At 36.2% G+C, this 25,722-nt stretch overlaps 1 protein-coding gene and 1 non-coding gene across 2 annotated transcripts; both read right to left on the bottom strand.

Annotated features, from left to right (window-relative positions):
* Positions 1 to 372: 372 nt before the first annotated feature.
* LOC135274131 (U4 spliceosomal RNA) lies at positions 373 to 513 on the bottom strand. The gene has a single exon (XR_010341925.1). It is a non-coding gene; the product is annotated as a U4 spliceosomal RNA (small nuclear RNA).
* Positions 514 to 24,179: 23,666 nt separating this feature from the next.
* Positions 24,180 to 24,782, bottom strand: LOC105712600 (ADP-ribosylation factor-like protein 4A). Its single transcript, XM_012445743.2, has one exon. It carries the CDS (start codon positions 24,780 to 24,782, stop codon positions 24,180 to 24,182), a length of 603 nt encoding a protein of 200 aa, XP_012301166.2.
* Positions 24,783 to 25,722: the final 940 nt, after the last annotated feature.

Genomic DNA, 25,722 nt, shown 5'->3' with positions numbered 1-25,722 from the left:
AGAAATCTGGCAAGACTATACATTTATAATATAATTACTCTTTTTTTTTTTTTTTTTTTTTTTTTAAGACGGAGTTTCGCTCATTACCCAGGCTGGAGTGCAATGGCGCGATCTCGGCTCACCGCAACCTCCGCCTCCTGGGTTCAGGCAATTCTCCTGCCTCAGCCTCCTGAGTAGCTGGGATTACAGGCACGCGCCACCGTGCCCAGCTAATTTTATGTATTTTTAGTAGAGACGGGGTTTCACCATGTTGACCAGGATGGTCTCGATCTCTTGACCTCGTGATCCACCCGCCTCGGCCTCCCAAAGTGCTGGGATTACAGGCTTGAGTCACCGCGCCCGGCCATATAATTACTCTTTTTTTAAATTCAGTCTCCACAGAGACTGTCAAAAATTGCCAATGCCGACTATATTTCAAGTCATCATGGCGGGGTATTGGGAAAATTTTTCAATTAGCAATAATTGCACCTCAGATAAACCTCATTGGCTATGATACTGCCACTGTGCAAAGCTTAACATAATTGCTTTTAATTGTAAAACCTGCAATTTCTTTTGCACCAACCTAATAGTATTTTGTGTTTCTATATTTTTGGAAGCTTTGACCCTGCAACAGTTTTCTGCTAAATAACATAGTGTAGTGGATTTTATAGTAGCTGTGTGACAAGGGTAGCTGAATTCATTTCTCAAAGACTCATTTCCTCATCTTTAAATAGGGTGCATATCTTGTAGTGTTGTTGAAAGAATTAAATGCGATCCTTCATGGAAAGCACTTAGCATATTGTCTTGCACATAGCTACCATCTTATAAGCATCTACTGTTAAAACTGAGTTTTACTATGTGTGTGTAATATCTGTGCTAATATATGTTAATAATAAGCATTTCTACTGTGTAGTCTTGTAAGGAAGGGACAGTTCTCATAAATTCTCTGTTGCAAAAGAACAGCAGATTCTTTTGCTTAAACTTCCTCCTCTTATCTCATCCTTTTATAATAAAATGATGGGAATTCGTTTAATATTTTTCTTTAAAGTGATCTTAAAAATATTGATTATTGATATAATCAGTTGTTAAAATGAAGCCAATCTCTCTTCTACTTGCTTATGATAGATAGCAGCTGGAGTCTATGAAGATTACAGTGATCTCATGCACAAAGCAAACAGTGCCATAATGTGCTTACTGCACCAAAATCAATGCCCTATATTTTTTATTGGTTAATAAAACTTATAACCAAGTAATATAGCAAATTGCATCATAATTAAAGTCATAAGAAAGGTTAAGAAAATATTTATAATAATGTGACAAGATATTATATCTCTAGTATGCAAAGTACTTGTATATATTTCCAAGAAAAGGACAAAGCACCAAAAGGAAAAATGACTATGGGGTATGAATAGACACCTCACAGAAGAAGGAAAGCAGCTGGCTAATACATGTGTAAAAATACATTAAATTAACAAGTCATAAAAGACTAAAATGACTAATTTTCATTTGATAGCATTTTATTTTTCAGATTGGCAGAAATAAAAAATCTTTATAATGTTGAGTATATGGACACTTCCAATTATTGCTGATTTGAGCATCAATTGGTACAACTTTTTTGGTGGAAAGAATAGGCAAATGATTAATCTGTTAAAATAAAAATATGCTTACTGTTTGCCACAGCAACTCACTTTGGGGAACTTCTGCAATTGATATAAAAATATTAATATGTAAGGATATATTAATATTTATAAGGATGTTTATTACAGCAGTGTTTGTAAAGCAAAAAGACCAGAAACAAACTAAATTTACCTTCATGGGACTGGTTGACTATATTTATGGTTTCTTTATTATATGGAAAGTGATAATTTAAAAGTGAGTTAGAGCTACAAATAGTAAAATGAAAGGATGTGCGTTATTCATTGTTAGGCAGAAAAGCAAGTTACCGAGCAGTGAGTATTGCATAATACTAGTTTAAAAACAAAAAAAAAGCCAAAAAAAAGTCATAATATTTGAATATTTGACTTATATAAAAAGTCATATATCTGAATTAAGGTTGTTCATGGATTTGGTTGTGTCAGAGAATGAAATTTTGAGGGGAGGAAAATTTATTAGCTTTTCTTTCTGCTGTATAGTCTGATACATTAAAATAAACATGTATTTTGTAATAAATCCAATTAAGCAAAAAAAAAAAAAAATCAAGAAAAGAAAAATTTAGGGTGAAGGAAAAGCAGAGAGCAGTTTTCCTCTTGGACATGTTTTCCTTGCATAAATTTTGTGTGCTATCATTTGTTGTACATTTGGTCTTGTGAGTGCTCCTTATTCACATAGTCACAGAATCTCACTCTCTAAAATGGCTTGGTTTCCCTCTGAATGGGATGGCCATTAAAAAAAATTTTTTGAAGTAAAATAAAATGGCTTGGCAATTGTGCTTGTGGAATATTTCTCATAGCTAGTTAAGGTTTTTTGTGATGTATACCCTCCTAGTGTTTAGAAATTACATTTGGAACTGAGCTGGAGCATATCGTTTTTGTTCAGATTGTTGGTAGTACAAACATGTTTTTATAGAGTAGAATTAAGGATGCTTTTTTTCCCCCTTGTGTGTTTTATGCCCAAAATTAAATACCCCTGTCCTCATCCCTTTTAATTTCTGGTAAGTAAATTCCTTGCATCATTGACTCCTCCCATTTTAAATTATTACTTTGCTTATAAAGTTTAAATGTTTTAAAATAATGTTTTTTTTTTTCATTACAAAAGCAAAGGTTGTTTATTACTGAAAAATCAAAGTCGTGTTCAAGTAAATACCAAACAAAACCAATTTCTCTACTTTTAAAACAACAAAAATGCTATTCAATTAAATTTGGCCTAAAGCTGTCTCTGCATGTAGTGAGCTGCAACCCAACTTAGCATGTAAACAAACTGCAACAAAGCAGCATATATTCTTGTAATAAATAGCTATGTCTCAGCCAATCACAGCAGGCGAGTCTCAGCCAATCACAGGCTGATACCTGATCAGACCACTCCATAGAAGGCAAATGCCTGATGGCATCCTGCCTAAATAAGACAGATGTTGAGCTGTAACCAGTGAAACCGTTTGTGTGTTATTTCTCTTTTCTGTCTATAAATACTGACTGCTCATGTTGCTGGTAGCTCACTCAACCTTTTCTGGTTCTGAGGGCTGCCTGTCTTGTAAATTGATTTTTGCTCTAATAGACTCTACAAAATTTAATTTGACTGAACTTTTTTTTTTTTTTTAACAATGCAGATCTCACCAATTTGGTGTCAATCTCTCAGTCTTGGTAACTTTCAAACTTTTCATTACAAATAGTTTTCATGAATAGTAATGAAGTTCAAGGGATTTCAGAGTCAGACTAATCTGAGCTTTCATTACTTGATTTTGTTGACTTGTGTCTCAGTTTCTTTCCTGGAAAATGGGCATAATAAATATTATTAACTTCCCACAGGATTGTTGCAAGCACTAAATTGTAAAGCTCAGTGCTTGGTTCATGGTAAGTTCTTCTTATTGTTAGGCTTAAAGATTTTACATATGTTTATTATATATTGCTTAAATCATCCATGTTCAATACAGAGATGAACCTTTTTAATAACATGGCACACTAGACTCAGAGACAGGCTGCTCCCAGCTGAATTTGATGCTGTGGAGTGGTGGTTACACTGGATTCTGCCGTTGCCCTAAAACTGAGGTAATTAATAACTCCTCACTCCCAGAACCTTTGCCAGGCATAAGTTACCACAAGTGGAACACGCCTAAATGGTGTGGATAGTTTTGACAGTTTTATGCTCCCTTTATTTTTTGAGTACCGCTACCTCTTTCTTTTGATAGGTTATACCAATTTACATCTCACAGTGTAGAAGAGAGCCCAGTTTCTAAACTTTTCACAGCATGGTATTTTTTTTTGAGATGGAGTTTCGCTCTTGTTGCCCAGGCTGGAGTGCAGTGGCATGATCTCAGCTCACTGCAACCTCTGCCTGCTGGGTTCAAGCAATTCTCCTACCTCAGCCTCCTGAGTAGCTGGGATTACAGGCGTGTGCCACCATGCCTGGCTAGGTATTTTTTCTTTACCTTTGCCAGGGTGATTGGTGAAAAGTGGCCTCACATTGCTTTATGCTGTGATTATAAACTTTTGGTCAATACAAAAGTAAAATGTGGAATACTGGCTTAATAAAAAAATCCTCAAGTGATAAAGTGAGGAGGAACTAATACCTGATAATCTTATAAATCACTGGCTGGATAAGTAGCAATTGCTGGGTCTCTGTTCTTTGTATGTTTCTTATGAGCCAGGCTACTCTTTTTACATAGCTGCACTTCGTGATTCTGGTGACAATTGTGTAATCTGAAATCTTAACTCTCAACTTTTTCCTTTTTAACATTGATGAAGGCTGGGCACAGTGGTTCTTGCCTGTAATCCCACCACTTTGGGAGACCATGGCCGGAGGATCACTTGAGCCCAGGAGTTTGAGACCAGCCTGGGCAACATGGCAAGACCTTGTCTCTACTAAAAGTAAAAAAAGTTAGCTGGGCGCGGTGGCATGCACCTGTAGTTCTAACTATTGAGGAGGTGAGGAGGCAGAGGTGGGAGGATCACTTGCATCCAGGAGGGGGAGGTTGCAGTGAGCTTTGAATGTGCCACTGCATTTTTTCCTTAAATTGCCTAAAAAAAGACCTAAAAATTAAAAATAAAAATAGAGTATGAGATTGTAAGAGAAAATAGAGAATAATCTATGACTTGAGTGGAAGATTGAGACTTACTTTCTTGACTGGAGTTTCATGAAAAATTTTCCTACACGTTTTTGTTTTCCCCTAAGCAGTTTTTCTTAAGAGAGTTCAAGAAAGTTAATTTTTTGAAAAATAATTCTATAGTGAGAATGACATTTTTAAAATTTTCTTGAATTTTGATGTTAAAATACAATTTTTATGAGAGATAGTATTAATGATTCTTGATAGGAATTATTTTCACGTAATATTCATGTCTGGTAATAGGTACACAAGGAAAACTTGAATATGTGAATATGTATCACATGTAGCGACAGTGTATTAGCTTTCAGTTGAGAGCATGACATTTCTAACTGACCACCTGAAAGGCATCTGCTTGAAACACATTTTCTAGTGTTGAAGCTAGATTTACGTTAATTTGTACATACATATTTCTAATTTTTTGTACAAGGGAAAGTCTTTCGTTAAGGAATAGAGCCAAGTTGATTTGGTCAACAGCTCCTTAAGTTCAAACCTTTGATCTTTAGATTAGAACCTTAATGGTTTTGGCCAAAAACCATTGTAAAGTTTAATTAAAAAAAAAAAAAAAGAAAGATCATGAGAACAAAAATCATAACATTCATGGTAGAACAGAGTTGCAAATATACAAAATCTACCATTTAAGAATAAATTTTGCCGGGCACGGTGGCTCACGCCTGTAATCCCAGCACTTTGGGAGGCCAAGGTGGGTGGATCACGAGATCAAGAGATCGAGACCATCCTGGTCAACATGGTGAAACCCCGTCTCTACTAAAAATACAAAAAAATTAGCTGGGCATGGTGGCACGTGCCTGTAATCCCAGCTACTCGGGAGGCTGAGGCAGGAGAATTGCCTGAACCCAGGAGGCGGAGGTTGAGGTGAGCCGAGATCATGCCATTGCACCCCAGCCTGGGTAACAAGAGCAAAACTCCGTCTCAAAAAAAAAAAAAAAAAAAAAAGAATAAATTTTATCAATAGTCAATGTCACTACTGTAGTATCTGAAATAACTTTTATACTGGTTTTAGAAATAAATACAAAGTCTCCAGAAGTTACTCCTCTTGCCGTGACCCAAATATACCCTCTTCCCTGTCTTTGTGTTTTGGTTTAAATTGTTCTCTGTGTATATTCTCCCGACCCTTATCTACCTAGGAAATGTCTTACTTTATGCTCATTCTTTCAATTCACTTCTTTTGTAAAACCTTGGATTTGTGTTTCCCTCACCACCAGATATTGTGTGTGTGTATATGTGTATATTTTCGTAGCTTGTGTTCCTTTATGCATTGCTCCTTTAATTTATCTGACAGTGACACACCTCTTTGTGCCAGGCATTCTGCAGGGTACTTGATTTACAATGGTAAATCAAATACTGTGTTTGTTTTCACAGACTTTACAGTGTGATTTTACACACACACACACACACACACACACATTTGTATATGTAAATATATATAATATATTTTGTCCCAAATTAAAAAAATTCTAGACTTTATTTTCTAGAGCAGTTTTAGGTTTATAGAAAAATGGAGTAGAAAGTATAGAGTGCTCCCATATATCCCACCTCCCCTAACCCCACACATGGTTTCCCCTGTTAATAAAATCTTGTATAGAGTGATACATTTATTACAGTTGATAAAGAATATTGATACATGATCATTAACCAAAATTCATAGTTTACATTAGTGTTCACTTTTTGTGTTGTACAGTTCTATGAATTTTGACAAATGTATGATGATTATATTCTTTGTTACAGTGTTATGCTGAATAGTTTCACTGCCCTAAAAATCTCCCGTGCCCCACTTATTTATCCCTCCCTCTGCCCACGAATCCCTGGAAGCCATGTTTCCCAGACTTGTCTCAAACTCTAGGGGCTCAAGCAATCAGCCTCAGCTTCTTGAGTAGCTTGTAGATATAATGCTCCTCTTTATCTGATATTTTTCCTTGCTCTGAAATCAGCATTTTGAGAAATTAATATAGCTACTCAGCTTTTATTTGATTCATGTTAGCATGATATATCTTGTCCATTCTTTTAATTTATTTGTTTCTTTATATTTAAGGTGGGTTTCTTATAGACAACATATAATTAGGAGTTCTTTTTTTAATTCACTCTAACGGTCTCTGTCTTTTAATCTGTGCATTTAAACCTTCATGTTTAAAGTATTTATATAGTTAATATCTACCATATTTTTCACTGCTTTGTATTTGGTGCCCTTTTTCTCTGTTTCTTCTCTGGTATTGAGCACTTTATATGATTCTGTTTTCTCTCTAAGCATATAAATAGTATTCTTTAAAACATATTTTGGTGGTTTCCCCATAGCTTGCATTAACAACCAATCCAAGTTTAGTTTCAAATAATACTGATACCATACCAGTATGTGAATAATACAAGTGCCTTATAACAGAAGCTATTCACTTCCTCCCTTCCATCCCTTATAATATTGCTGTCATTCATTTGACTTATCCTGCAGAATGTCTAAATTATTGGTAAATTGACAGATCCAGAAGGATAAGCTATAATCACTGAATTACAAGCTGTATCACCAAACAAACTATAATAACTGAGTACCGTGTTACTACTATTATTATTTTAGAGATGTTGGGCTGGGAGATCTTGCTGTGTTGCCTAGGCTGGCCTTGAATTCCTAGGCTCAGGGAATCCTCCCACCTTGGCTTCCTGAATAGCTGGAGCTACAGGCATATGCCACTGTGCCTAGCTTACTGTTATTGTATGGCAGGTCTTCTGGTGACATATTCCTCCAATTTTTGTCTGGAAAAGTCTTTATTTCTCTTCACTTTTAAAGAATAATTTTCTTGGAAGTGAAACTATAGGTTGATGGGTTTATTGTTTCAACACTTCAAATATTTCATGCCACTATCTTGCTTGTGTGCGTGGTTTCTGAAGAGAAATTTAATGTAATTATTATCCATGTTCCTTTCTTAGGTAAGGTGTTTATTTCCTATGGCTTCTTCCAAAGTTTTTCTGTTTACCTTTGATTTTCTGCAATTTAAATATGATATGTCTAGATGAAAATTTTTTGGTATTTATTCTGCTGGCATTCCCTGAAATTCCTGAATCTGTAGTTTGGTGCCTGTCATTAAATTTGGAAAAATTTTGGCCATTATCTCTTCAAATATTTCTTCTGTCCTTTTCTCTCTTTCTTCTCCTGGCATTACCATTATGTATTTATTACACCTATTGTAATTGTCTCACACTTTTTGAATATTCGATTTCTTTTTAAAAAATATTTTTTTCTTTTTGTATTTTATTTTGAGAAGTTTCTACTGACATCTTGAAACTCACTAATTCTTTCCTCAGCTGTGTCCAGTCTACAGCTGAGCCCATTAAAGGCATTCTTCATATCTGTTACAGTGTTTTTATTTTTAACATTTCCATTTGATTCTCAGAGTTTACATCTCTCTGCTTACATTACCCATCTATTTTGTATGTTGTTCACTTTTCCAATTACAACGTGTAATGCTTATTTTATGTGTCACCTTGACTGGGCCAAGGGATGCTCAACTAGCTACTTAAACATTATTCTGGTGTTTGTTTGTCAGAGTGTTTCTGGAAGACATTAGCATTAAAATTGGTAGACCTAGTAAAGTAGCTGGCCCTCCCTAGTGTGGGTGGACATCATCCAATCTGTTGAGGGCTTGAATAGAAGAAAACGGCAAAGGAAGATTGAATTTGCTTTCTGCTAGACTGGTTGAGCCAGAACATCAACCTTCCCCTGCCCTCGATATACCTGGTTTTCAGGCCTTCAAACTTGGACTAGAATCTGCACCATTAGCTTTCTGGCCTTTGAACTACACCACTGTTTTTTCTGGGTCTCCAGTTTGCTGATGGCACATTGTGGATCTTCTCAGCCTCCATAAATGCATGAGCTAATTCCTTATAATAAACCATTATATAGGTGACCCTTGAACAACATAGGTTTGAATTGTGTGGGTCCTCTTACATGTGGCTTGTTTTAAAAAATATATTGGAAAAGATTTTTGAGATTTGCAACTATTTGAAAAAACTCACAGATGAACCATGTAGTGTAGAAATATTGAAAAAATTAAGAAAAAGGTGTGTCATGAATGCATAAAACATGTGGATACTGGTTTATCATTTACTATCATACAATATAGACAATTCTATTATAAAAAGTTAAAATTTATCAAAACTTAGAAATACAGACCATTCATGGTACCACTTACAGTTGAGAGAAATATAGACAATTGTAAAGATGCAGTATTACCTCCTAACTCCATAAAATTACCTGTATTATATACTGTACTACTGTAATAATTTTGTAGTCACCTCCTGTTGCTATTGTGGTGAGCTCAAGTGTTGAGCAGCTGCTTCAAATGTGATGCTAGTCATCTCCGTGTGAGCAGTTCATCTCTCCAGTACATTGTGTATTGCAGTAAAAAGTGCTCTCTTACAGTTCTTACGTATTTTTCATCCTTGTTAGTACAATACTGTAAACCTTGAGTAACACTATGGGATCCATGCAAAGGGCCACTAGTGATGCGGGAAGTGCTCGAAGAAGCAGAAAAGAGTCACGTCATTAAAAGAAAAAGTTGAGCTGCTTGATACATACCTTAGATGGAGGACTACAGTTGTGACTGCCCATCATTTCAGACAGATGATTCGTCTTATAAACAGATGATGTAAACTTCTATTGACAAATACAGTTTAGAACTATAAACGTATTTTCTCTTCCTTATGATTTTCTTTCTTTTTTATTTTTTTAGATGGTCTTACTCTGTTGGCCAGGCTGGGCTATAGTGGCACAATCACGACTCACTGCAGCTTCAACCTCCGGGCCTCAGGCAATCCTCCCACCTCAGCCTCCTGAGTGACTGGCATGTGCCACCATGCCCGACTAATTTTTGTTTTTATTTTTGTAGAGACAGGGTTTTGTCATGTTGCCCAGGCTGGTCTCAAACTCCTGGGCTCAAGGGATCCTCCTGCTTCAGTTTCCCAAAGTGTTGGGACTATAGACATGAGCCACTGCACCTGGTCATGATTTTCTTAATAACATTTTCTTTTCTCTATCTTATTGTAAAAATATAGTACATAATACATGTAACATACACAATATATTATGTCAACTCTTTATGTTGTTGGTAAGGCTTCTAGTCAACAGTAATCTAGTGGTAACTAAATTTTGGGGGAATCGAACTTTTGTACAAATTTGTAATTGCTCAGGGGTCGGTGCCCTAACCTAATCTCCATGTTGTTCAAGGGTGAACTATGTGTAGATATAGATATAGTCTATTGGTTCTGTTTCTCTGGAGAAGTCTAAAACAGAGCCTTTAGTATATACATCATTCTTGCTTAAAACTTCCAGTCTAATAATTCCAACATCTCTGTCATATCTAAGTCTGGCTCTGATGCTTGCTATGGCTTTTCAAACTGTTTTTGGCCTTTCAGCATTCTTTGCAAGTTTTTTTTTTTTTTTTTTTTTAAATAGCCAGACACAATGAATTGTGTACAAGGAGCTGAAATCAATAGACTTTATTGTGAGGTTTTGTGTTTATCTTGCTAGAAATCAGGTTGTGTTTATTGTTTGATGAAGCTTTGGTGTGGTGGGCTAAAATATCCTATAGTGTCTTTGTTTTTGTCTCTCCTGTTGCCTTGGAGTTCCTTAGAGATTCTTTCTTAAATAGGGTTTGAGACTTGCAGTTCTTTCAGGTGTAATTTCCTGTTATTACATAGAAGCCCGATTGACTGGGTCTTACTCGGTCGTTTAATGTGCCTGTGCTCCTGAACTGTGACCTTCTCAAGTGCTTCTCAGTCTTTCTTTTCCTCCTTAGGTGAGACAGAAATGTCAGGGAGTGCTGGAATTGGGTATTTCTTTTCCCTCAGATGGGTTAGGATCTGGTAAATCCCAAGTCAGTTATGCTCTGGCAAATCAGATTCTTTTGAGGAAACACTTTATTGAGGAAAACAGAATGTTCTGGATATATTTCAAAATGGCTACTTTTCACCTTCCCCTGCTGAACTCGTGAGAGTGGTTTCTTCTTTCTGCTCTGACAACTTTGTGGGGCTCTTGGAGGTAAAAATCTCTACCTTTTGAAATTCAACTCATTCTTCAGGGCTTATCTCACATGTATTCCCCCCTGTGAGGTTCTGTTTTGACCATTTCTTCTCATGGATTTTGTTTTCTCACCTTTGGTGTTGTACCTCTGACATCCCCAAAACATGGAATGCATTGAATTACATTTGGCTTTTGTGTTTTGACTTGAACAGAGGATTTCTTTGTAGGTAGGCAGGATTGTCTAACTGTAATAGCAGTAAAAAAACCTTTGAAGACAAATGGAAAATTAAACTGTGGTAGATTACTGGAATTCTGGACTTGACTAAGGTTTGGGTGTCTTAGCAAGGTTAGAGGTAAATATGATAATGAGATAGCCAAGTGGGAAGGGCTCCCTGGCAGAACGTCTGACAACCTGCACACTAGGAGGAATGCACACAGGATGGAGACATGGGAATTTCATGTCCTTTGCAGTGGGGAGGAGCCTGGCCTCTCCTGTCCCTGGGTGTGGTATGTGGGATTCAATCTGCAAGGCGGGAAGGGCACTAGCAGGATTCTGGCTTTGCAGAATGTCCCTGTTTCCCTTTATTTCCTTTTTGCCCAATAAATCTTGTTTTTCCTTACTCTTCAAATTGTCTGCAAGCCTAATTCTTTGTGGTTCTGTGACAAGGACCTTGTCTTTAGCTGAAATAAGGAAAAGTCCTGAAACAATAAAACTTCTGGAATGGAGTTTTTTTTTTTTTTTTTTATTAGAAAAGAAAACACCAACAGCAAAACATACAAATTGCTAGCTTAAAAAAACTCATAATATGCACAGAAATTATTTCAAAATCAACTTGAATTTTTTAAAAATTGGCATTTTAAATTCTATAATCATGTCTAAGTGTATCAGAAGTGTATTTTGTGGAGTTTCAGGAAAACTTTCTATGCTGACCCAAGTCAGAGTATCTGTAGTTCTGCCACATTCTATTAATTATTATAGTGTTTTTGCTTGATGATTTTAGATTTAAATCACTTTATCAAGTTTAGAATTGAGGCTCTAATTTTACATACCTGCTCCACGCTTGTTTTTGTATTAATTCAAGCAGGATAAGCAATCTCTTAATTCAATTGAAATGTGACATCTACGGTTTTAAAGTGAGTGGTTAAAATGTCATATTTTGATGTAAGGTTTCATACTGACTTTTGAGGATTCAATTGAATCCTCAAAAAATTGAATGATTTTATGTAGCTTGTTAATAATTTCATATTAGGACTTCTGTAGTGTAAAATTAGATTTTACATGATCCAAATAATTTCTGATAGTGATTTTTGACTATAAGATTAGGGTTAGATTGTGGGTTTTTAAAAAAATTATTTTTTGGCAAAAAAATGACATTAAAGTAATTATTGTCTATGAACTCCTAGAATTTATAGTAAAGGAATATTTACATATAAACATACATTTATATATTATTATTGGGTTTGAAACATGAGCATGTTTATATGAACACACATATATACCATATTCATTTGCTTTGGTTTCAAATATGTAGTCAAATTATGTCCAAAGTATGCTAGGGAATGTAAAGTTCAAACTAATTTAAAGACTTGAACTTATTGTGCTTTAATTATTTTTTATGTGTTCTACAGGTTGTTTGACTTGACTTTGTTAATTGTCTAATAAACCTGAACAATTTGTCTACTGGACACAATAGTAGTAATTGTGGCCATCTTGAGAATAATGAAGGCCATAGAAAAAGACAATCTTACTACTCACAAACACCTAAAGCTTTATTATACATACATTATTCCTACTATACTCTAAAATATGAAGGAGAGATGTAAGAGTTAAAGAAAGAGGAAAGAAACATGAAAAGCAGCTCAACAGTCAAAGACAAGTTTATTTTGGAGAATATACCTGAGAGGGCCTTCTGGCTGATTTCAGTCAGGAGCATTCTCTCTTACAGACTAAGAGTATTTATTGGTGAGAGAGCTTATCACAGGCTTGGAATGTTTCTGTTTGGGAAAATTTATGGTGGGGTTTAAATGTCTTGGTCAGAAGGGAGGTTATTTTGAGGCTGACATCTCTCCAACTGGGAGGGAGGTTATCTTGGGGCTGGCATGTCTCTGGTCAGGGAAGAGTTTATATTATGGTTAGAATGTTTCTGGTCAGAGATATCATTGGTGGTTTATGGTCATGCTGACCTTAGCCATTAGGCTGATGCCTTTTGGATTTAGATGGTTTTTGATCAAGGGGAACTCTAGAATGGCAGTTCTTGTCCAAGATGGAAGTGCTCCTGCACAGTGTCAAGAGAGAATCAGAAAATAACCTTTAGTAGGTTGGGTGCAGTGGCTCATGCCAGCAGTTTGGGATGCCAAGGAGAGCTGATCACTTGAGCCCAGGAGTTTGAGACCAGCCTGGGATACATCGCAAAACTCTGTCTCTACAAAAAATACAAAAATTAGCCAGGCATGATGGTGTATGCCTGTGGTCCCAGCCACCCAGGAGACTGAGAAGGGAGGATCACTTGAGCATGGGTGGTTGAGGGTGCAGTGAGCCATGACTGCGCCACTGCACTCAGTGGAGATGACAGTGAAACTTTGTCTCCAAAAAAAAGAGAACCTCTAGTAGAAAACAAAACTGGGAATGTATAATGATACCAGAGCTTAAATCATTATGGTCCATAATAGCACTGGTGATAGCTTTTCCTTGTAATAGATGGGCTTGTACAGATGCTGCTTGTTTAAAGGGAGGTTTTAGTGTTTTTTGTACATTCATATTTTGTTTGGGGCAGGGGAAGAAAACACATCTATGCCATTATCTAAGTTTTTTTTTTTTTTTTTTTGAGACGGAGTTTCGCTCTTGTTACCCAGGCTGGAGTGCAATGGCGCAATCTTGGCTCACCGCAACCTCCGCCTCCTGGGTTCAGGCAATTCTCCTGCCTCAGCCTCCTGAGTAGCTGGGATTACAGGCACGCACCACCATGCCCAGCTAATTTTTTGTATTTTTAGTAGAGACGGGGTTTCACCATGTTGACCAGGACGGTCTCGATCTCTTGACCTCGTGATCCACCCACCTCGGCCTCCCAAAGTGCTGGGATTACAAGCGTGAGCCACTGCACCCAGCCCTATCTAAGCTTTAAGTAAGGAAACTTGTCATAAATTTTAGAGACACTTGAGTGTCATGGTAAATTAAGGACATAGACTTTGGAACCAGTACTTGAGTTAGTTTCATATAACTTAGAGCTTCTGTTTTCCTATATGCTAAATTTCCTATATACTAAATTAGGAATTTAGTATATACCTATTTCATAGGATACCCATGGGAATTAAATATGAACATCATTTAAAAAATTACATAGTGTCTGTTACTCTGTGAATGTTAGGCAAAATGTTTGTTATTATCATCATCACCTTTATCTGTTTATTTAAGTAGATGGTTATAGAAGTAACTTGTCTTCCCTTCTATGGATATAAATCAAAACAGGTACTGAAGTTTAAAAAGAAACTATTTTAGGGAAAGAATTCTCACTTAACTCAGAAAAGACACTAGAGTTACAGTCTTGTAAAAATCTAACTTGACTAAACTCTGAGAAATCTCAGCCTTTAATATTGAATAAATAAGCATTAAAAATATATCTGTCAAACAATGCTATTCATAGCAGATTTTGAAAAGTAAGTAATTCATTTATTTTTAGCTTTTCTAGAAAAGCTATTTTTTGTCTCTGAATGAGTTAATTGACTTTCATTTTTCTAATAAAAATTAAAAGCCTGAGCCTTAAAAATGTTTCATTTTACCAATGAAGAATCTTTAAATGAAGATTCTATTGATTCATTTAGAGAACGATAGATACTACCTGTGATCTAGTTCTAACTTTAAAACATGGTTATTTTTCAGTTGTTTGCACCTAACTTGGAGTGCTAGGATGTATATTAATAAAATATGTTGTAATTGTCCCACGATGATAGCACTGTATTGTTAAAAGAAAATTACTGGCTAACCCCCAGCTGAATTAAAATGAATTTGAAATCTGAGTGGAACATTAACTGTCTGACGCATCTGGATTCTCCTTTCATTCACATTCATTTCCTAGAATGACCTTTGTACTTTCTCTTTGTAGAGTTTCTTTGTTGGAAAAGGTTAGGAGGACAACGTTATTAAAATTCTTTTGGTTTTTTTAACTTCACCCCCATTGTCTATTGCTTTTTCTGGGGTTATTTTTTTCCTCTGGGTTTCAGGATGAAGACCTTTTACTCTAAAAACTCTATTTCTCAGATACTTTTTTGCATAATTACACTAAACTTCATTCAGAATTTAGGCATATGTTGATTGCTGCTATTTATGCAAGCTCAATATTCAATCTGGATTGATTAAAATGTATTATAGGTCTGATGTTTATTTCAGCTGGTATTAAATTGAGATAGTGTAAAAGGAGAAATAAAACTGATAGTGATGTGAAATGATTAAAAAACACTATACTTGACATTATCTACTATAGTGACTTTAAAGCTTCTTGGAGGTTTAACAGCCTATTGTTTGATTTTGATACCACGTCTGCATTATTAAGCTTATACTTATCTGACAATGTACAATTAACTTTTGTAGCAGCAATAGGATGTAAGGATTGAGAGCATAGCCTCTCCATGTGGTGTGGGCTTCTCACAGTGTGGCAGCTGGGCTCCAAAAAATAATGGCCTAAAAGCAAGTATTTCAAGCAATCCAAGTGGAAACTGCAGGGCTTCTTATGACCTGGCTCAAGAAGTCACACAGTATCAGCTCCACCACATCCTATACTGATTAAGCCAGTGTTAAGGTCAGCCCCAATTCAAGGAAAGGGGTCCGAATAAGGGTATGAACACCTGGAGGTGTTCATTGGAACGCTGTCTTTGAAGACTATTACGCATATGGAACTACTCATCACTAAATTCAAAACAGGGGTTACCTTTGGGGAGGGCAGGGAGAAGTGCACAGAGGGTGAAACACAATTGAGGAAACACTGTATTTTTTATATATGTGGTACTAGGTGGTAGATACATAGCTGTTGGTTCTATTATGCTTTTTGGTATTTTTGAAATATTTCGTCATTTTCTTCTCTCCTTAACTGTGTATTTCCTTTCCCTTCCTGTATGGAATTACATCTTAATAAAATATATTTGTATACTTAATTTTAAAAAAATGATCTTTATATCAGACTTCTTGGTAATAAATATGTATATAAATTAAAAATTATTGTTTAAAAATTTTCTATGACCAAAGGCTTTAAATGCTAAGACTTTTTTTTTATTGGTTTCAAGTTCCTATTAAAATTATTAACAGCATAAAGTCTATACAAGTAGCACAAATATATTAAAAGATTTGATTATTATTGCATGTTTTTAAAAAGTAAAATTTTATTGGAAATGCATTTCTTAAAGAGATGGGTGAGACTTTTTACATATCTTCTTCTGGAATATTAGTTACTTGAATAAAATAGGGTTCAGCAATTCTTTTCCTGTTTGTTTTTATTACTACAATCTTAAGAAGCCTAGATCATATGCACAATAAGTGGTAATAAAATAATTTTTGGTAACAGTGTCATTCAATTATTTGACCTTCCTTGACATCATATGACAAAAATCACATGCTCTGTTATCTGTTATCAAAAATCACTTTTAACAATCAGCTAAACACCTGAAGTTTGCCCTTCTGCTCTTTAAAGCAGAGAATTGGAAATACCTGACTTACAAAAGGATTGACTAATCAGACGTTAGAGTCTGATTTCTTTTGGATTTTACCTTATTAAGTTGACTATAGTAAAATTTGAATTGTCCTTTCATTTGGAGTCCCAGTGGTTGTTATACCCTGACGCCATGCACCCTAGAAAAATTCAGAGTAGGAAAGAGATTTGTGGGTTTTTTGTTTTGGTAAATTGAGCAGATGGGAATTATGAGAGGAGGAGAAGAATGTGTGACACTTCCATACATTCTTAACAGATCAGTTTTGGGAAAAGGTAGAAATGGAAATTGAGAACCTAGGAATAGGTATACAGAAATATCTATGCTCAGGTTTGTCATCCTGAACCTTGTGGGTTACACATAGTAGCCCCAGTTTGAAGACCCTCATTTGAGGCAGCCCATGACAGAAGGGACAACACCTTGGGCTACATCGGTCTTGTCTAACAACAAGATGTACAGCAGCTGGGGCCAGCAGAGGCAGAGGTCCTGTGCTCTGTAAAATGTATGCCACTATTGCTTATGTAGGAATGCTGCCCAGTGTTTTGATACTGTCGTCACAAGAATGTTTTATGCAAGATGATATATGGTTGGTCACTCAAAACAAAACAAAATCCTTTATCACACATTGGGTTTTAATTCTGTCCCATAACACCTATTTGGATCTTAAGTAATGTGGTTCACGTAGCTTTGGTCAGTCTACTTGATGATGGCTTGAATTTAGCTAGTGATGAGGAATAGAGGGCTACTTGGCATATTCCTTACCAGCTAAGGCTATCTATTATTCATAACCCATCCTACTGGGTTTAAGAGATAGTAATGAACTATTTTCCTGGTGGAGATGAGTTTGTGGCACAGGTACATTTGTATATGCATGCATGTGCTTTGGCAGAAAACATTTCAGAATCACGGCCTTAAATTATTCAGCCTTAAATATTTAAAAAACCTCAGCTCAGCTCTTGAGGAAAAGAGGAGAGCGGATGAAAGCCCAGGGTTGGGAATTAAAATGCAGATACTGTATTTGGTATTGCTGTGTTAGAATAGTAATTTGTTAATCATGCAAGAGGTATAATTGACCTTTTATAATAGGTCAAGGATCCAGACCTATATTTTGGCTGGGAAACCAGGTCATCTCAACTTACCTTTCGTGAGCAGCAGGGGTTCCCCTCTGTAGGGCAAAATGTCCTTTCAGAAATTACCTTTGACATGCCAGTAGTTTAAGTTAAGTGAAAAGTGGCAAACATTTATTGGATCTTCTGTGTGTGCCTGGTACGATTCTAAATGCTTTATATTGGTCCTTTAATTTAATCCTCATAATAATCCTCGTGAATGGATTTCAGAGATACTGATCCTCTCAGTCTCAGAGTTGGCAATTTGCCTACAGCACTGAGCAGCCTTTTCTACTCACCCGACATGCAATTGCAAATAGTATTTTTTTTTTTTTTTTTGCAACTTTCATTTAGCTTCAGGGGTACATGTTTGTTACCTGGATATATTGCATCATGCTGGGGTTTAGGCTGTGAATGATCCTATCACCTAACTACTGAGCATAGTACCCAGTATTTTCTATATGTGTCAAGAACTGTAAAAGATTGGGAGACTTGCCATGGAGTCTAGGAGAGCTGACTTTGATCTAACAGATCTGTGGGTAGATGCCATAAATGGACTCGATAACACTAAAAAGAAATAAAAATACATACACAATTGACCTGTTCAGTGAAGTTATTAGTAGAGGTCTTCATGGTGAAGAAAATCTTTATGGGTTTAATCCAGGAGTTAAAAATTAGTGGTCTGTGGACAGATTTAACCTACAGATTGTGTGATAGTCCGGTACGATATTTAAATAAAATTAGAATTTGCATGCCTTTTCATGGGGGTAGAAACAATAACAGCTCCTGCTGATGCTGTGGCCCCAAAGCCTCACATGTTTACATTTTCCTGCCTGGCTTCTGAAGGCTTCTGAGTGGTAGCTCTTGGTTAAATCACTCAAAGGAGGTGGTAGGTCATACATGCTTGGTAGGCTATATTAACTATGTTTTTAGCTATTTTTACCAGAGATTTGGGAGATGGTGGTGGTGGCAGCAGCCCTAGATTTATCCAGGGCTTATAAAAATATTTATATTTTTAAAATGCTTAAGCACCAGCTAGTTAGGAGTACAACATAATCCTCATTTCTTTTTTGAAAAATTGTTTGGAAAAAATTTATTTCATGTTTCATAAAAGTATTAAGTTTTAGAAAAAAAGTTGCCTGTCATTAAAGTATTCAAAAAATTATATGATTTTCTGTAATTATTATTAGTAAAAATCAGAACTATTTTGGATTTCCTTATACAGTATTTCAGATTTTTAAAAAAAAATTGTATTGCATATTTTGAGAGAAAGAGGTACCATGAATCTTGCATTGGGGCAATGATCATCTCCTAGGGGGAGGTGATTGTTAAGAAATAAAATTTCAACCTGAAAATCACTCCACAGTTCAGGTCTGTACAATGTACCTACCTTAATTATCATGATGGGTTGTGACTAGTATGTATCACACAACGAACTCATTTTCCTTTAAAAACATTTTCTTAAGTTTTCTAATATATAAAATTATAGTGAGTGTTACAATGATCATTGGTGAATGTACCAGCAGCTTTATAAAATCTTACTTTTTTTCCATAATTGTTCCAGATATTTCATAAGAAATAAATTATTTAAATACTATTTATTCCAGTTTTTACCACTTCCTAATCTGACTTCTTCCTCATTACATGCCCAGGATACTACCTTAAGGTTGATACTTGCTATTCTCAACCATGTTTGTATACTGCAATGGCACGTTTGCATCTATAGAGAATGTGGAGTACTGTTTTGTATTTAATATGTTTCAAACATTATATAACTGTGTTTATACTGTATATACAATTTTGTACCCTTTTTTCCTAAACCTAATTTTGAAGTTCATCTATAGAAATGTAAAAATTCATATAAATTTAAATTACAAAATGAATGGCTCTAGTTTATTTTTTTTTTTGTATTTTTTTTTCAAGTTGGAGTCTTGCTCTGTCATTCAGGCTGGAGTATAATGGCACGATCTCAGCTCACCGAAACCTCTGCCTCCCGGGTTCAAGCAATTCTCCTGCCTCAGCCTCCCAAGTAGCTGGGATTACAGGGGCCCGCCACCATGCCTTGCTAATTTTTGTATTTTTAGTAGAGTCAGGGTTTCCCCACGTTGGTCATGCTGGTCTCGAACTCCTGACCTCAAGTTATCTGTCTGCCTTGGTCTCCCAAAGTGCTGGCATCACAGGCCTAAGCCACCGCACCAAGCCAGTTCATTCATTTTTAACTGCTATATGTGATTTCATTTGATAAAAGCACCTTTCTTTTTATTTATTTATTTATTTTTGAGACAGGGTCTCACTCTGTTGCTCAGGCTGCACTGCAGTGGCACAACCACAGCTCACTGCAGCCTCGACCTCCCAGGCTCAAGTGATCCTCCTACCTCAGCCTCCGAAGTAGCTGGGACTACATGTGTGTGGCACCACACTTGGCTAATTTTTTATTTGTTGTAGAGTTAGGGTCTCACTATGTTTCAGGGATGGTCTTAAACTCCTGGGTTCAAGCAATCCTTCTACCTTGGCCTCCCAAATCACTAAGATTATAGGTGTGAGCCACCGTTCCTAGCCAAATATACCTCTATGTAAGCTTCCGTTCTCTGTTGACAAACATTTTATTTGTTTCCATCCCATTATATTAGAAACAGAGTCAGCATTACATAGTGGCTGAAACAGGGATACAGGAGGTATTTTCTAGGTTCAAATACTGATTTTATATCTTAATAGATGCTTTGCCTTGGGCAAGTGACTTAATCCCTCTTGCTTTACTTTCCTCATTTATATTATGGTATATTCACAAAATGGAGTATTATATAGCAGCTGACAGAAATAAAATCTAGCTATGTCAATCTTAAGACTTTTTATTGTGGTAAGAACACTTAACATAATATCTATCCTCAATAAATTTTTAAGTGTGCAACAGAATATTGATTATAAGTACAATGTATCACAGATTAACTTATTCATTTTACTTAAATAAAATTTTATGCTAATTAAATAGTATTCTGGGCCAGGCATGATGGCTCATGCCTGTAATCCTAGCACTTTGGGAGCCTGAGGTGAGTAGATAACTTGAGGCCAGGAGTTTGAGCCCAGTGTGGCCAACATGGTGAAACCCTGTCTCTACTAAAATACAAAACATTAGCCAGGCATTGTGGCATGTACCTGTAATCTAGTTATTTGGGTGGCTAAGCCTTGAGAATTACTTGAACATGGGAGGCGGAAGTTGCAGTGAGCTGAGATCGTGCCACTGCACTCAAGCCTGGGTGAGGAAGGGTCTCAAAAAAAAAAGTTGAAAATTCTTCATTTTCCTCTCTTCCCAACCCCTAGGAACCTCGATTTCACTCTTTGATTCTATGAATTTGACTATTTTAGATGACTCATATAAGGGGAATCATGCAGCATTTGTCTCTCTGCGACTAGCTTATTTCACTTAGCATAATATCCTCCAGGCCCATCCATGTTGTTGCATATTGCAAGTTTCCTTTATTAAGGCTGACTGGCATTCCATTCTATGTATATGCCACATTGTCTTTATTTATCTCTCACTGGACATTTAGGTTATATAACCACATCTTTGCTATTGTGAGTAGTGCTGCTGTGAACATGGAACTGATAATATTAGTATCTCTTCAAGATCCTGATTTCAATTCTTTTGGATAAATACTCAGAAGTGTGATGACTGGTTCATATAATAGTTCTATTTTTAATGTTTTGAGGAACCTCCTTAACTGTTTTCGGTAGTTACTGTGCTATTTTATATTGTGACGAATAGTGTGCAAGGGCATCAGCTTCTCCACATCCTTACCAATGCTTATTATGGTTTTTTGTTGTTGTTGTTGTTGTTTTTGTTTTGATAACAGCTTAACACATGTGAGGCAATATCTTATTGTAGTTTTGATTTGAATTTCCCTAATGATTAGTGATATTGAGCATTTTTTTTTGTATATCTGTTGACCATTTTTATGTCGTTGTATGTCTTCTTTGGAGAAATGTGTGTTCAAGTCCTTAACCCATTTTAGAATCAGGTTGCTAGGTTTTGTTTGTTTATTTTTTGTTATTGAGTTGTAAGAGCTTCTTATATATATTTCGGAGATTAATCCCTTATCAGATATGGTTTGTAAATATTTTCATTTCCTAGGTTGCAATATAAATGTTAATAAACTGTTGAGAGGGGATGGACTGCGATATATATAGTCGTGTGTTGCTTAATGACAGGGATATTTCTGAAGAATGTGTCATTGGGAGATTTCATACTTGTGCAAACAGAGTGAACTTACACAAACCTAGATGATATAGTCAACTATGCTATTTAGGCTATAGCTGTAGGCTAAAAGCTGTACAGCATGTTACTATACTGAATACTGTGGGCATATGTAACACAGTGGATGTATTTGTGTATCTAAACATATTTAAGCATAGAAATGATAAAGTAAAAATATCATATGTATAATCTTATGGGACTATGATCATATATGTGGTCAATCATTGAAACATTGTTACACTTTACACTATTTTGCAAGGTGCATGATTGTATATGGCTAGATGTAGGTTATTGTGAAGATACTAGGATTCCTGTTGGAGACTAAGTTTATGGGTGCTTGTTACATCTGTAACAGAATTAACAGAGTAACTAGTAAGTTTACCTGGTTCAAAAATGGACCTATGAAGAGACTATGTCATGAACACAGGATAATAATTCATATTGTGTACATGAGGTCTAAAATTATACCAAAATAGAAAGTAAAAAGATAAAACCTACAGTTGTTAGGAGGATTAAATGAGTTAATATTTATAAAGAACTTTTATTAATGCCTGGTACATAGAAAGTACTAGACAACTGCTTGTTATGTAAAATATATGTACGTCTTTAACTTTACAAGGTATTGCCAGATTGTTCTGCAAAATATTAGTACTAATGAATTTTATAGCTTCCTCCCACTCCAAATGCCACAGACATGCATAAGAGATGACATTTCTTCATATTCTTTTACCATTTGAAATAATGAGCTTTCTAAATTTTTATCAATGTTTGGTTGTGAAACAAATCTCACTGTGGCTTTAATTTGCTACATTTTCCTAATTTCAAATGAGGTTGAACAACCTTTAATATGTTTAATGTTATTTTGATTTCCTTTTTTTTATAAAATGTATGATTATATTCTTGACTCATTTTCTTTCCTGTAAGGCTCTTTGTGTTTTACCTATTGTCTTAAATACTAAGGTTTGTAAACACTCTTGATGTCTAATAGTGTACCTCTATGCATACTTATTTAAAATTGTCTGAGCTATTCTTGCTCTTCTAAAAAAATTAGCAGTTTGTCAATTTGCCTAAAAATTCCATTTTGATTTTGGTTGGAATTGTTTTGAGTTTATAGATCAATTTTGGGGAGAACTGATCCATGCGAAAAGTTTTACTAAGAACTTTTTTTTTCTATTTATAGCTAGGGTTGCTCTATTATTTTGCTCTGTATTTTTTGTTATTCTATTTATATGTTTATATATTACTTCCCATTCTTTTGTGTTTGGAGCAGATGCACTTAATTGGTAAGTTTGACATCTTTATTAAAAGTCCTCTGTTCCTTACATTTTCTCCTTCACAGATCTTGCTAGCATTCACAGTTCCAACTATCATCGCATGTAAATAAATCCTCAGTCTCTTTCCCGTCTTGTCTAGTCCTGCTCTTAATTCCCAAGGTCATCATTCTAGGTCTTTGTTTTCCATTCCCATTTTCAGTTACAAACCTTAGCCATCCTAAGGTGTATTGCCAATGTTTTTTACATTAGCTGAAGATTAGCCAGCTTTCTTTTCATGAGTATGGGTTATTTCTATATAATAAACATGCTATAAATCTTCAGCAAAGACTAATAATTTGACTATAAGGCTTTGTAAACTAATGTTGGTACAGTTACAAGGTCTTTCTTTTATCAAAGGAAATAAAAGCATTTGGATATCAAATATTGTTGGCCATTTTGTCTTTTACGTGGGGTTTTGAAAGGGTGTTTGGCCATTGTGCATTATGAACAGATTAGATGTTCTGCCTGAAAAGCACTCATCCTGAATTTCTGCATTAAAGAAAAATATAAACAATATATTTAAGACTGTGGTTTGCATGACCGTTCCTCAGATGCTAGAACTTCGAGTTCTTTTGAAGGCAGCTGGGGCCTCTCTAAGTGGATGGGGAGCTGTATTTCTCCATTAGGGCTTTGAGCAGTCTTGCCAAGGAAAATCTAAATGATTTGAAACACACCATCCGTCCAGAACTTTAATGAGCATTTTCTAATAACTGAGGGAGGGGCATTAAAAACCATGTCCATATTCTTTTTTTTCCCAATTCTTTAAAGTTTTATTTCACTAACTTCAGGTCAAATTTCCACAACTATGTTCTGGTCAATTTCCTATCCTTGCTTGGCTTCCCCAAATGTACCAAAAGATTTGTGGGGTAGGGAGAATCACTGCATTTACTCCATCTTCCACAAGGCAGGAGTTGGGCATCTGATTGTTCAACAAAACAAAGCTTTAATAGCATCCAGGAGGGCAGACAGGCAAACCAGGCTGTAGATACTCTGCTATTTGTCAAAATCAGACCAGACAAAACCTACTCCACACCGATATAATAGGTATTGATATTCATCTTTTCTTTTTCTGTTGCTGCAACATTTTTCTTCTTTGAATGATCACACCATGTCGTTTCTCAAGCCCTTCCTTTAGGCCATCTCCTTTGATTGCACAGTTAGGCTGCACATGCCACAAAGCTGATGAACTCAGTTCACCCACTGCTAACAACTTCTCAATTTCTGAAAGAGACAATGAGTTCCTCAAGTCTTGTTTGTTAGCAACTATAAGCACAGGGACTCCTTGATTTTCTGATATCTTAGTTATTTTGTAAAGTTCAGTTTTGGCTTCTTCCATCCGTTCGACATCAACAGAGTCCACAACAAATACAATGCCATCTGTGCATCTGGTGTGTAACTTCCACAGTGGCCGTAATTTCTCCTGACCACCTACATCCCAGAAGTGAAAAGTGACTGTTTTAGAATTTCCCAGGGTTACCTTAATTTTCTCAGCGTTAAATCCTTTGGTAGGTACGGTTTTTACAAATTCATCGAACTGCAGTCTGTATAAGACAGTTGTCTTTCCAGCCCAGTCCAAACCCAGAATAGCAATGTGGAAGGACTGAAATGAAGGCAGGCTGGACAGGATAGAAATCTGGTCTGATAGTCCATTCCCCATTTCCATCTGCAAATCAATGTCCCAAGTTGAAATGCATTCTTCTTCTTGTTTTAGAACTTCTCTTCTTAGGTGATCCAGCCATAAGACTGACTAGCCATCCTTCCTTCTTCTTCACTCAGTCTCTCTCTCAGCCGCTGGGGAGGCGCGCTCACTGATACCTGTTAGCTGGCCCCAGGGAGGCGAGGGCGGTGGCAGAGGACTGGGTGCCTGGCGGGCGCCACAGACCAGACTGCCCTAATGGTGCTGGCCTGGCAGCTCCACACAACAGACCCCGCCCCCTGCCCGTGCGCCCCTAATCACACTAAGGGTTATCAAATATCTCAAACTGCTTCTCCCTCCCTTCCAAGAGAATTATGATTCATTTTTTCGTTAATGTTAATACTTTTCTTGCTTCATCCATGATTGTCCATCTATTTTGACCCTGTAGAATCACTAGATACATAGTTCTTTTGATTCACATTGACTAAGCAAACAAAAATTAAGGGCACATAGCTCAAAAGTATTCTTAGAGAATGATGGTATTTCCATGAGTTTTGAAAAGTAAGACATGGGAATTGAAGACCTGGGTGTAGTCTGGCTTGGCAACTTAAATTCTCTGAAGCTCAATGTTAATTTGGAAAACAAGGCAGATGCTCATTTTCTGAGGAAAGGAAACTGAAGAAAGGAGTGTAGAAGAGTTTAGAAAAATATGAAAGGAGAGCAATCAAGATTTTGCTGTCTATAAGTGACCAGTGAACTGACTTTTAAAGTGGATATGGAAGAAGGCAAACCTTGTTTCTAAAAGGAAACCCCACTTGTGAAGTGTCTTCAAAGTGAAATTCATGGTCATGTTTCTAGTTTGGCTTCCCTTTGGGGGATAAGGACAAAGTATTGCATCCTCTGTAAAGACAGTGATATGGTTGCAGCCAGTCCCCCATTAATTATGAAGTTTGAGAGCATG

This window comes from Aotus nancymaae, unplaced genomic scaffold, assembly GCF_030222135.1.
Source record: "Aotus nancymaae isolate 86718 unplaced genomic scaffold, 86718_ANA_hifiasm-v0.15.2.pri h1tg000010l, whole genome shotgun sequence".
NCBI classification, from domain to species: Eukaryota; Metazoa; Chordata; class Mammalia; order Primates; family Aotidae; genus Aotus; species Aotus nancymaae.
The sequence above is the reverse complement of the archived record's forward strand: the minus strand, read 5'-3'. Positions and strand labels throughout refer to the sequence as shown.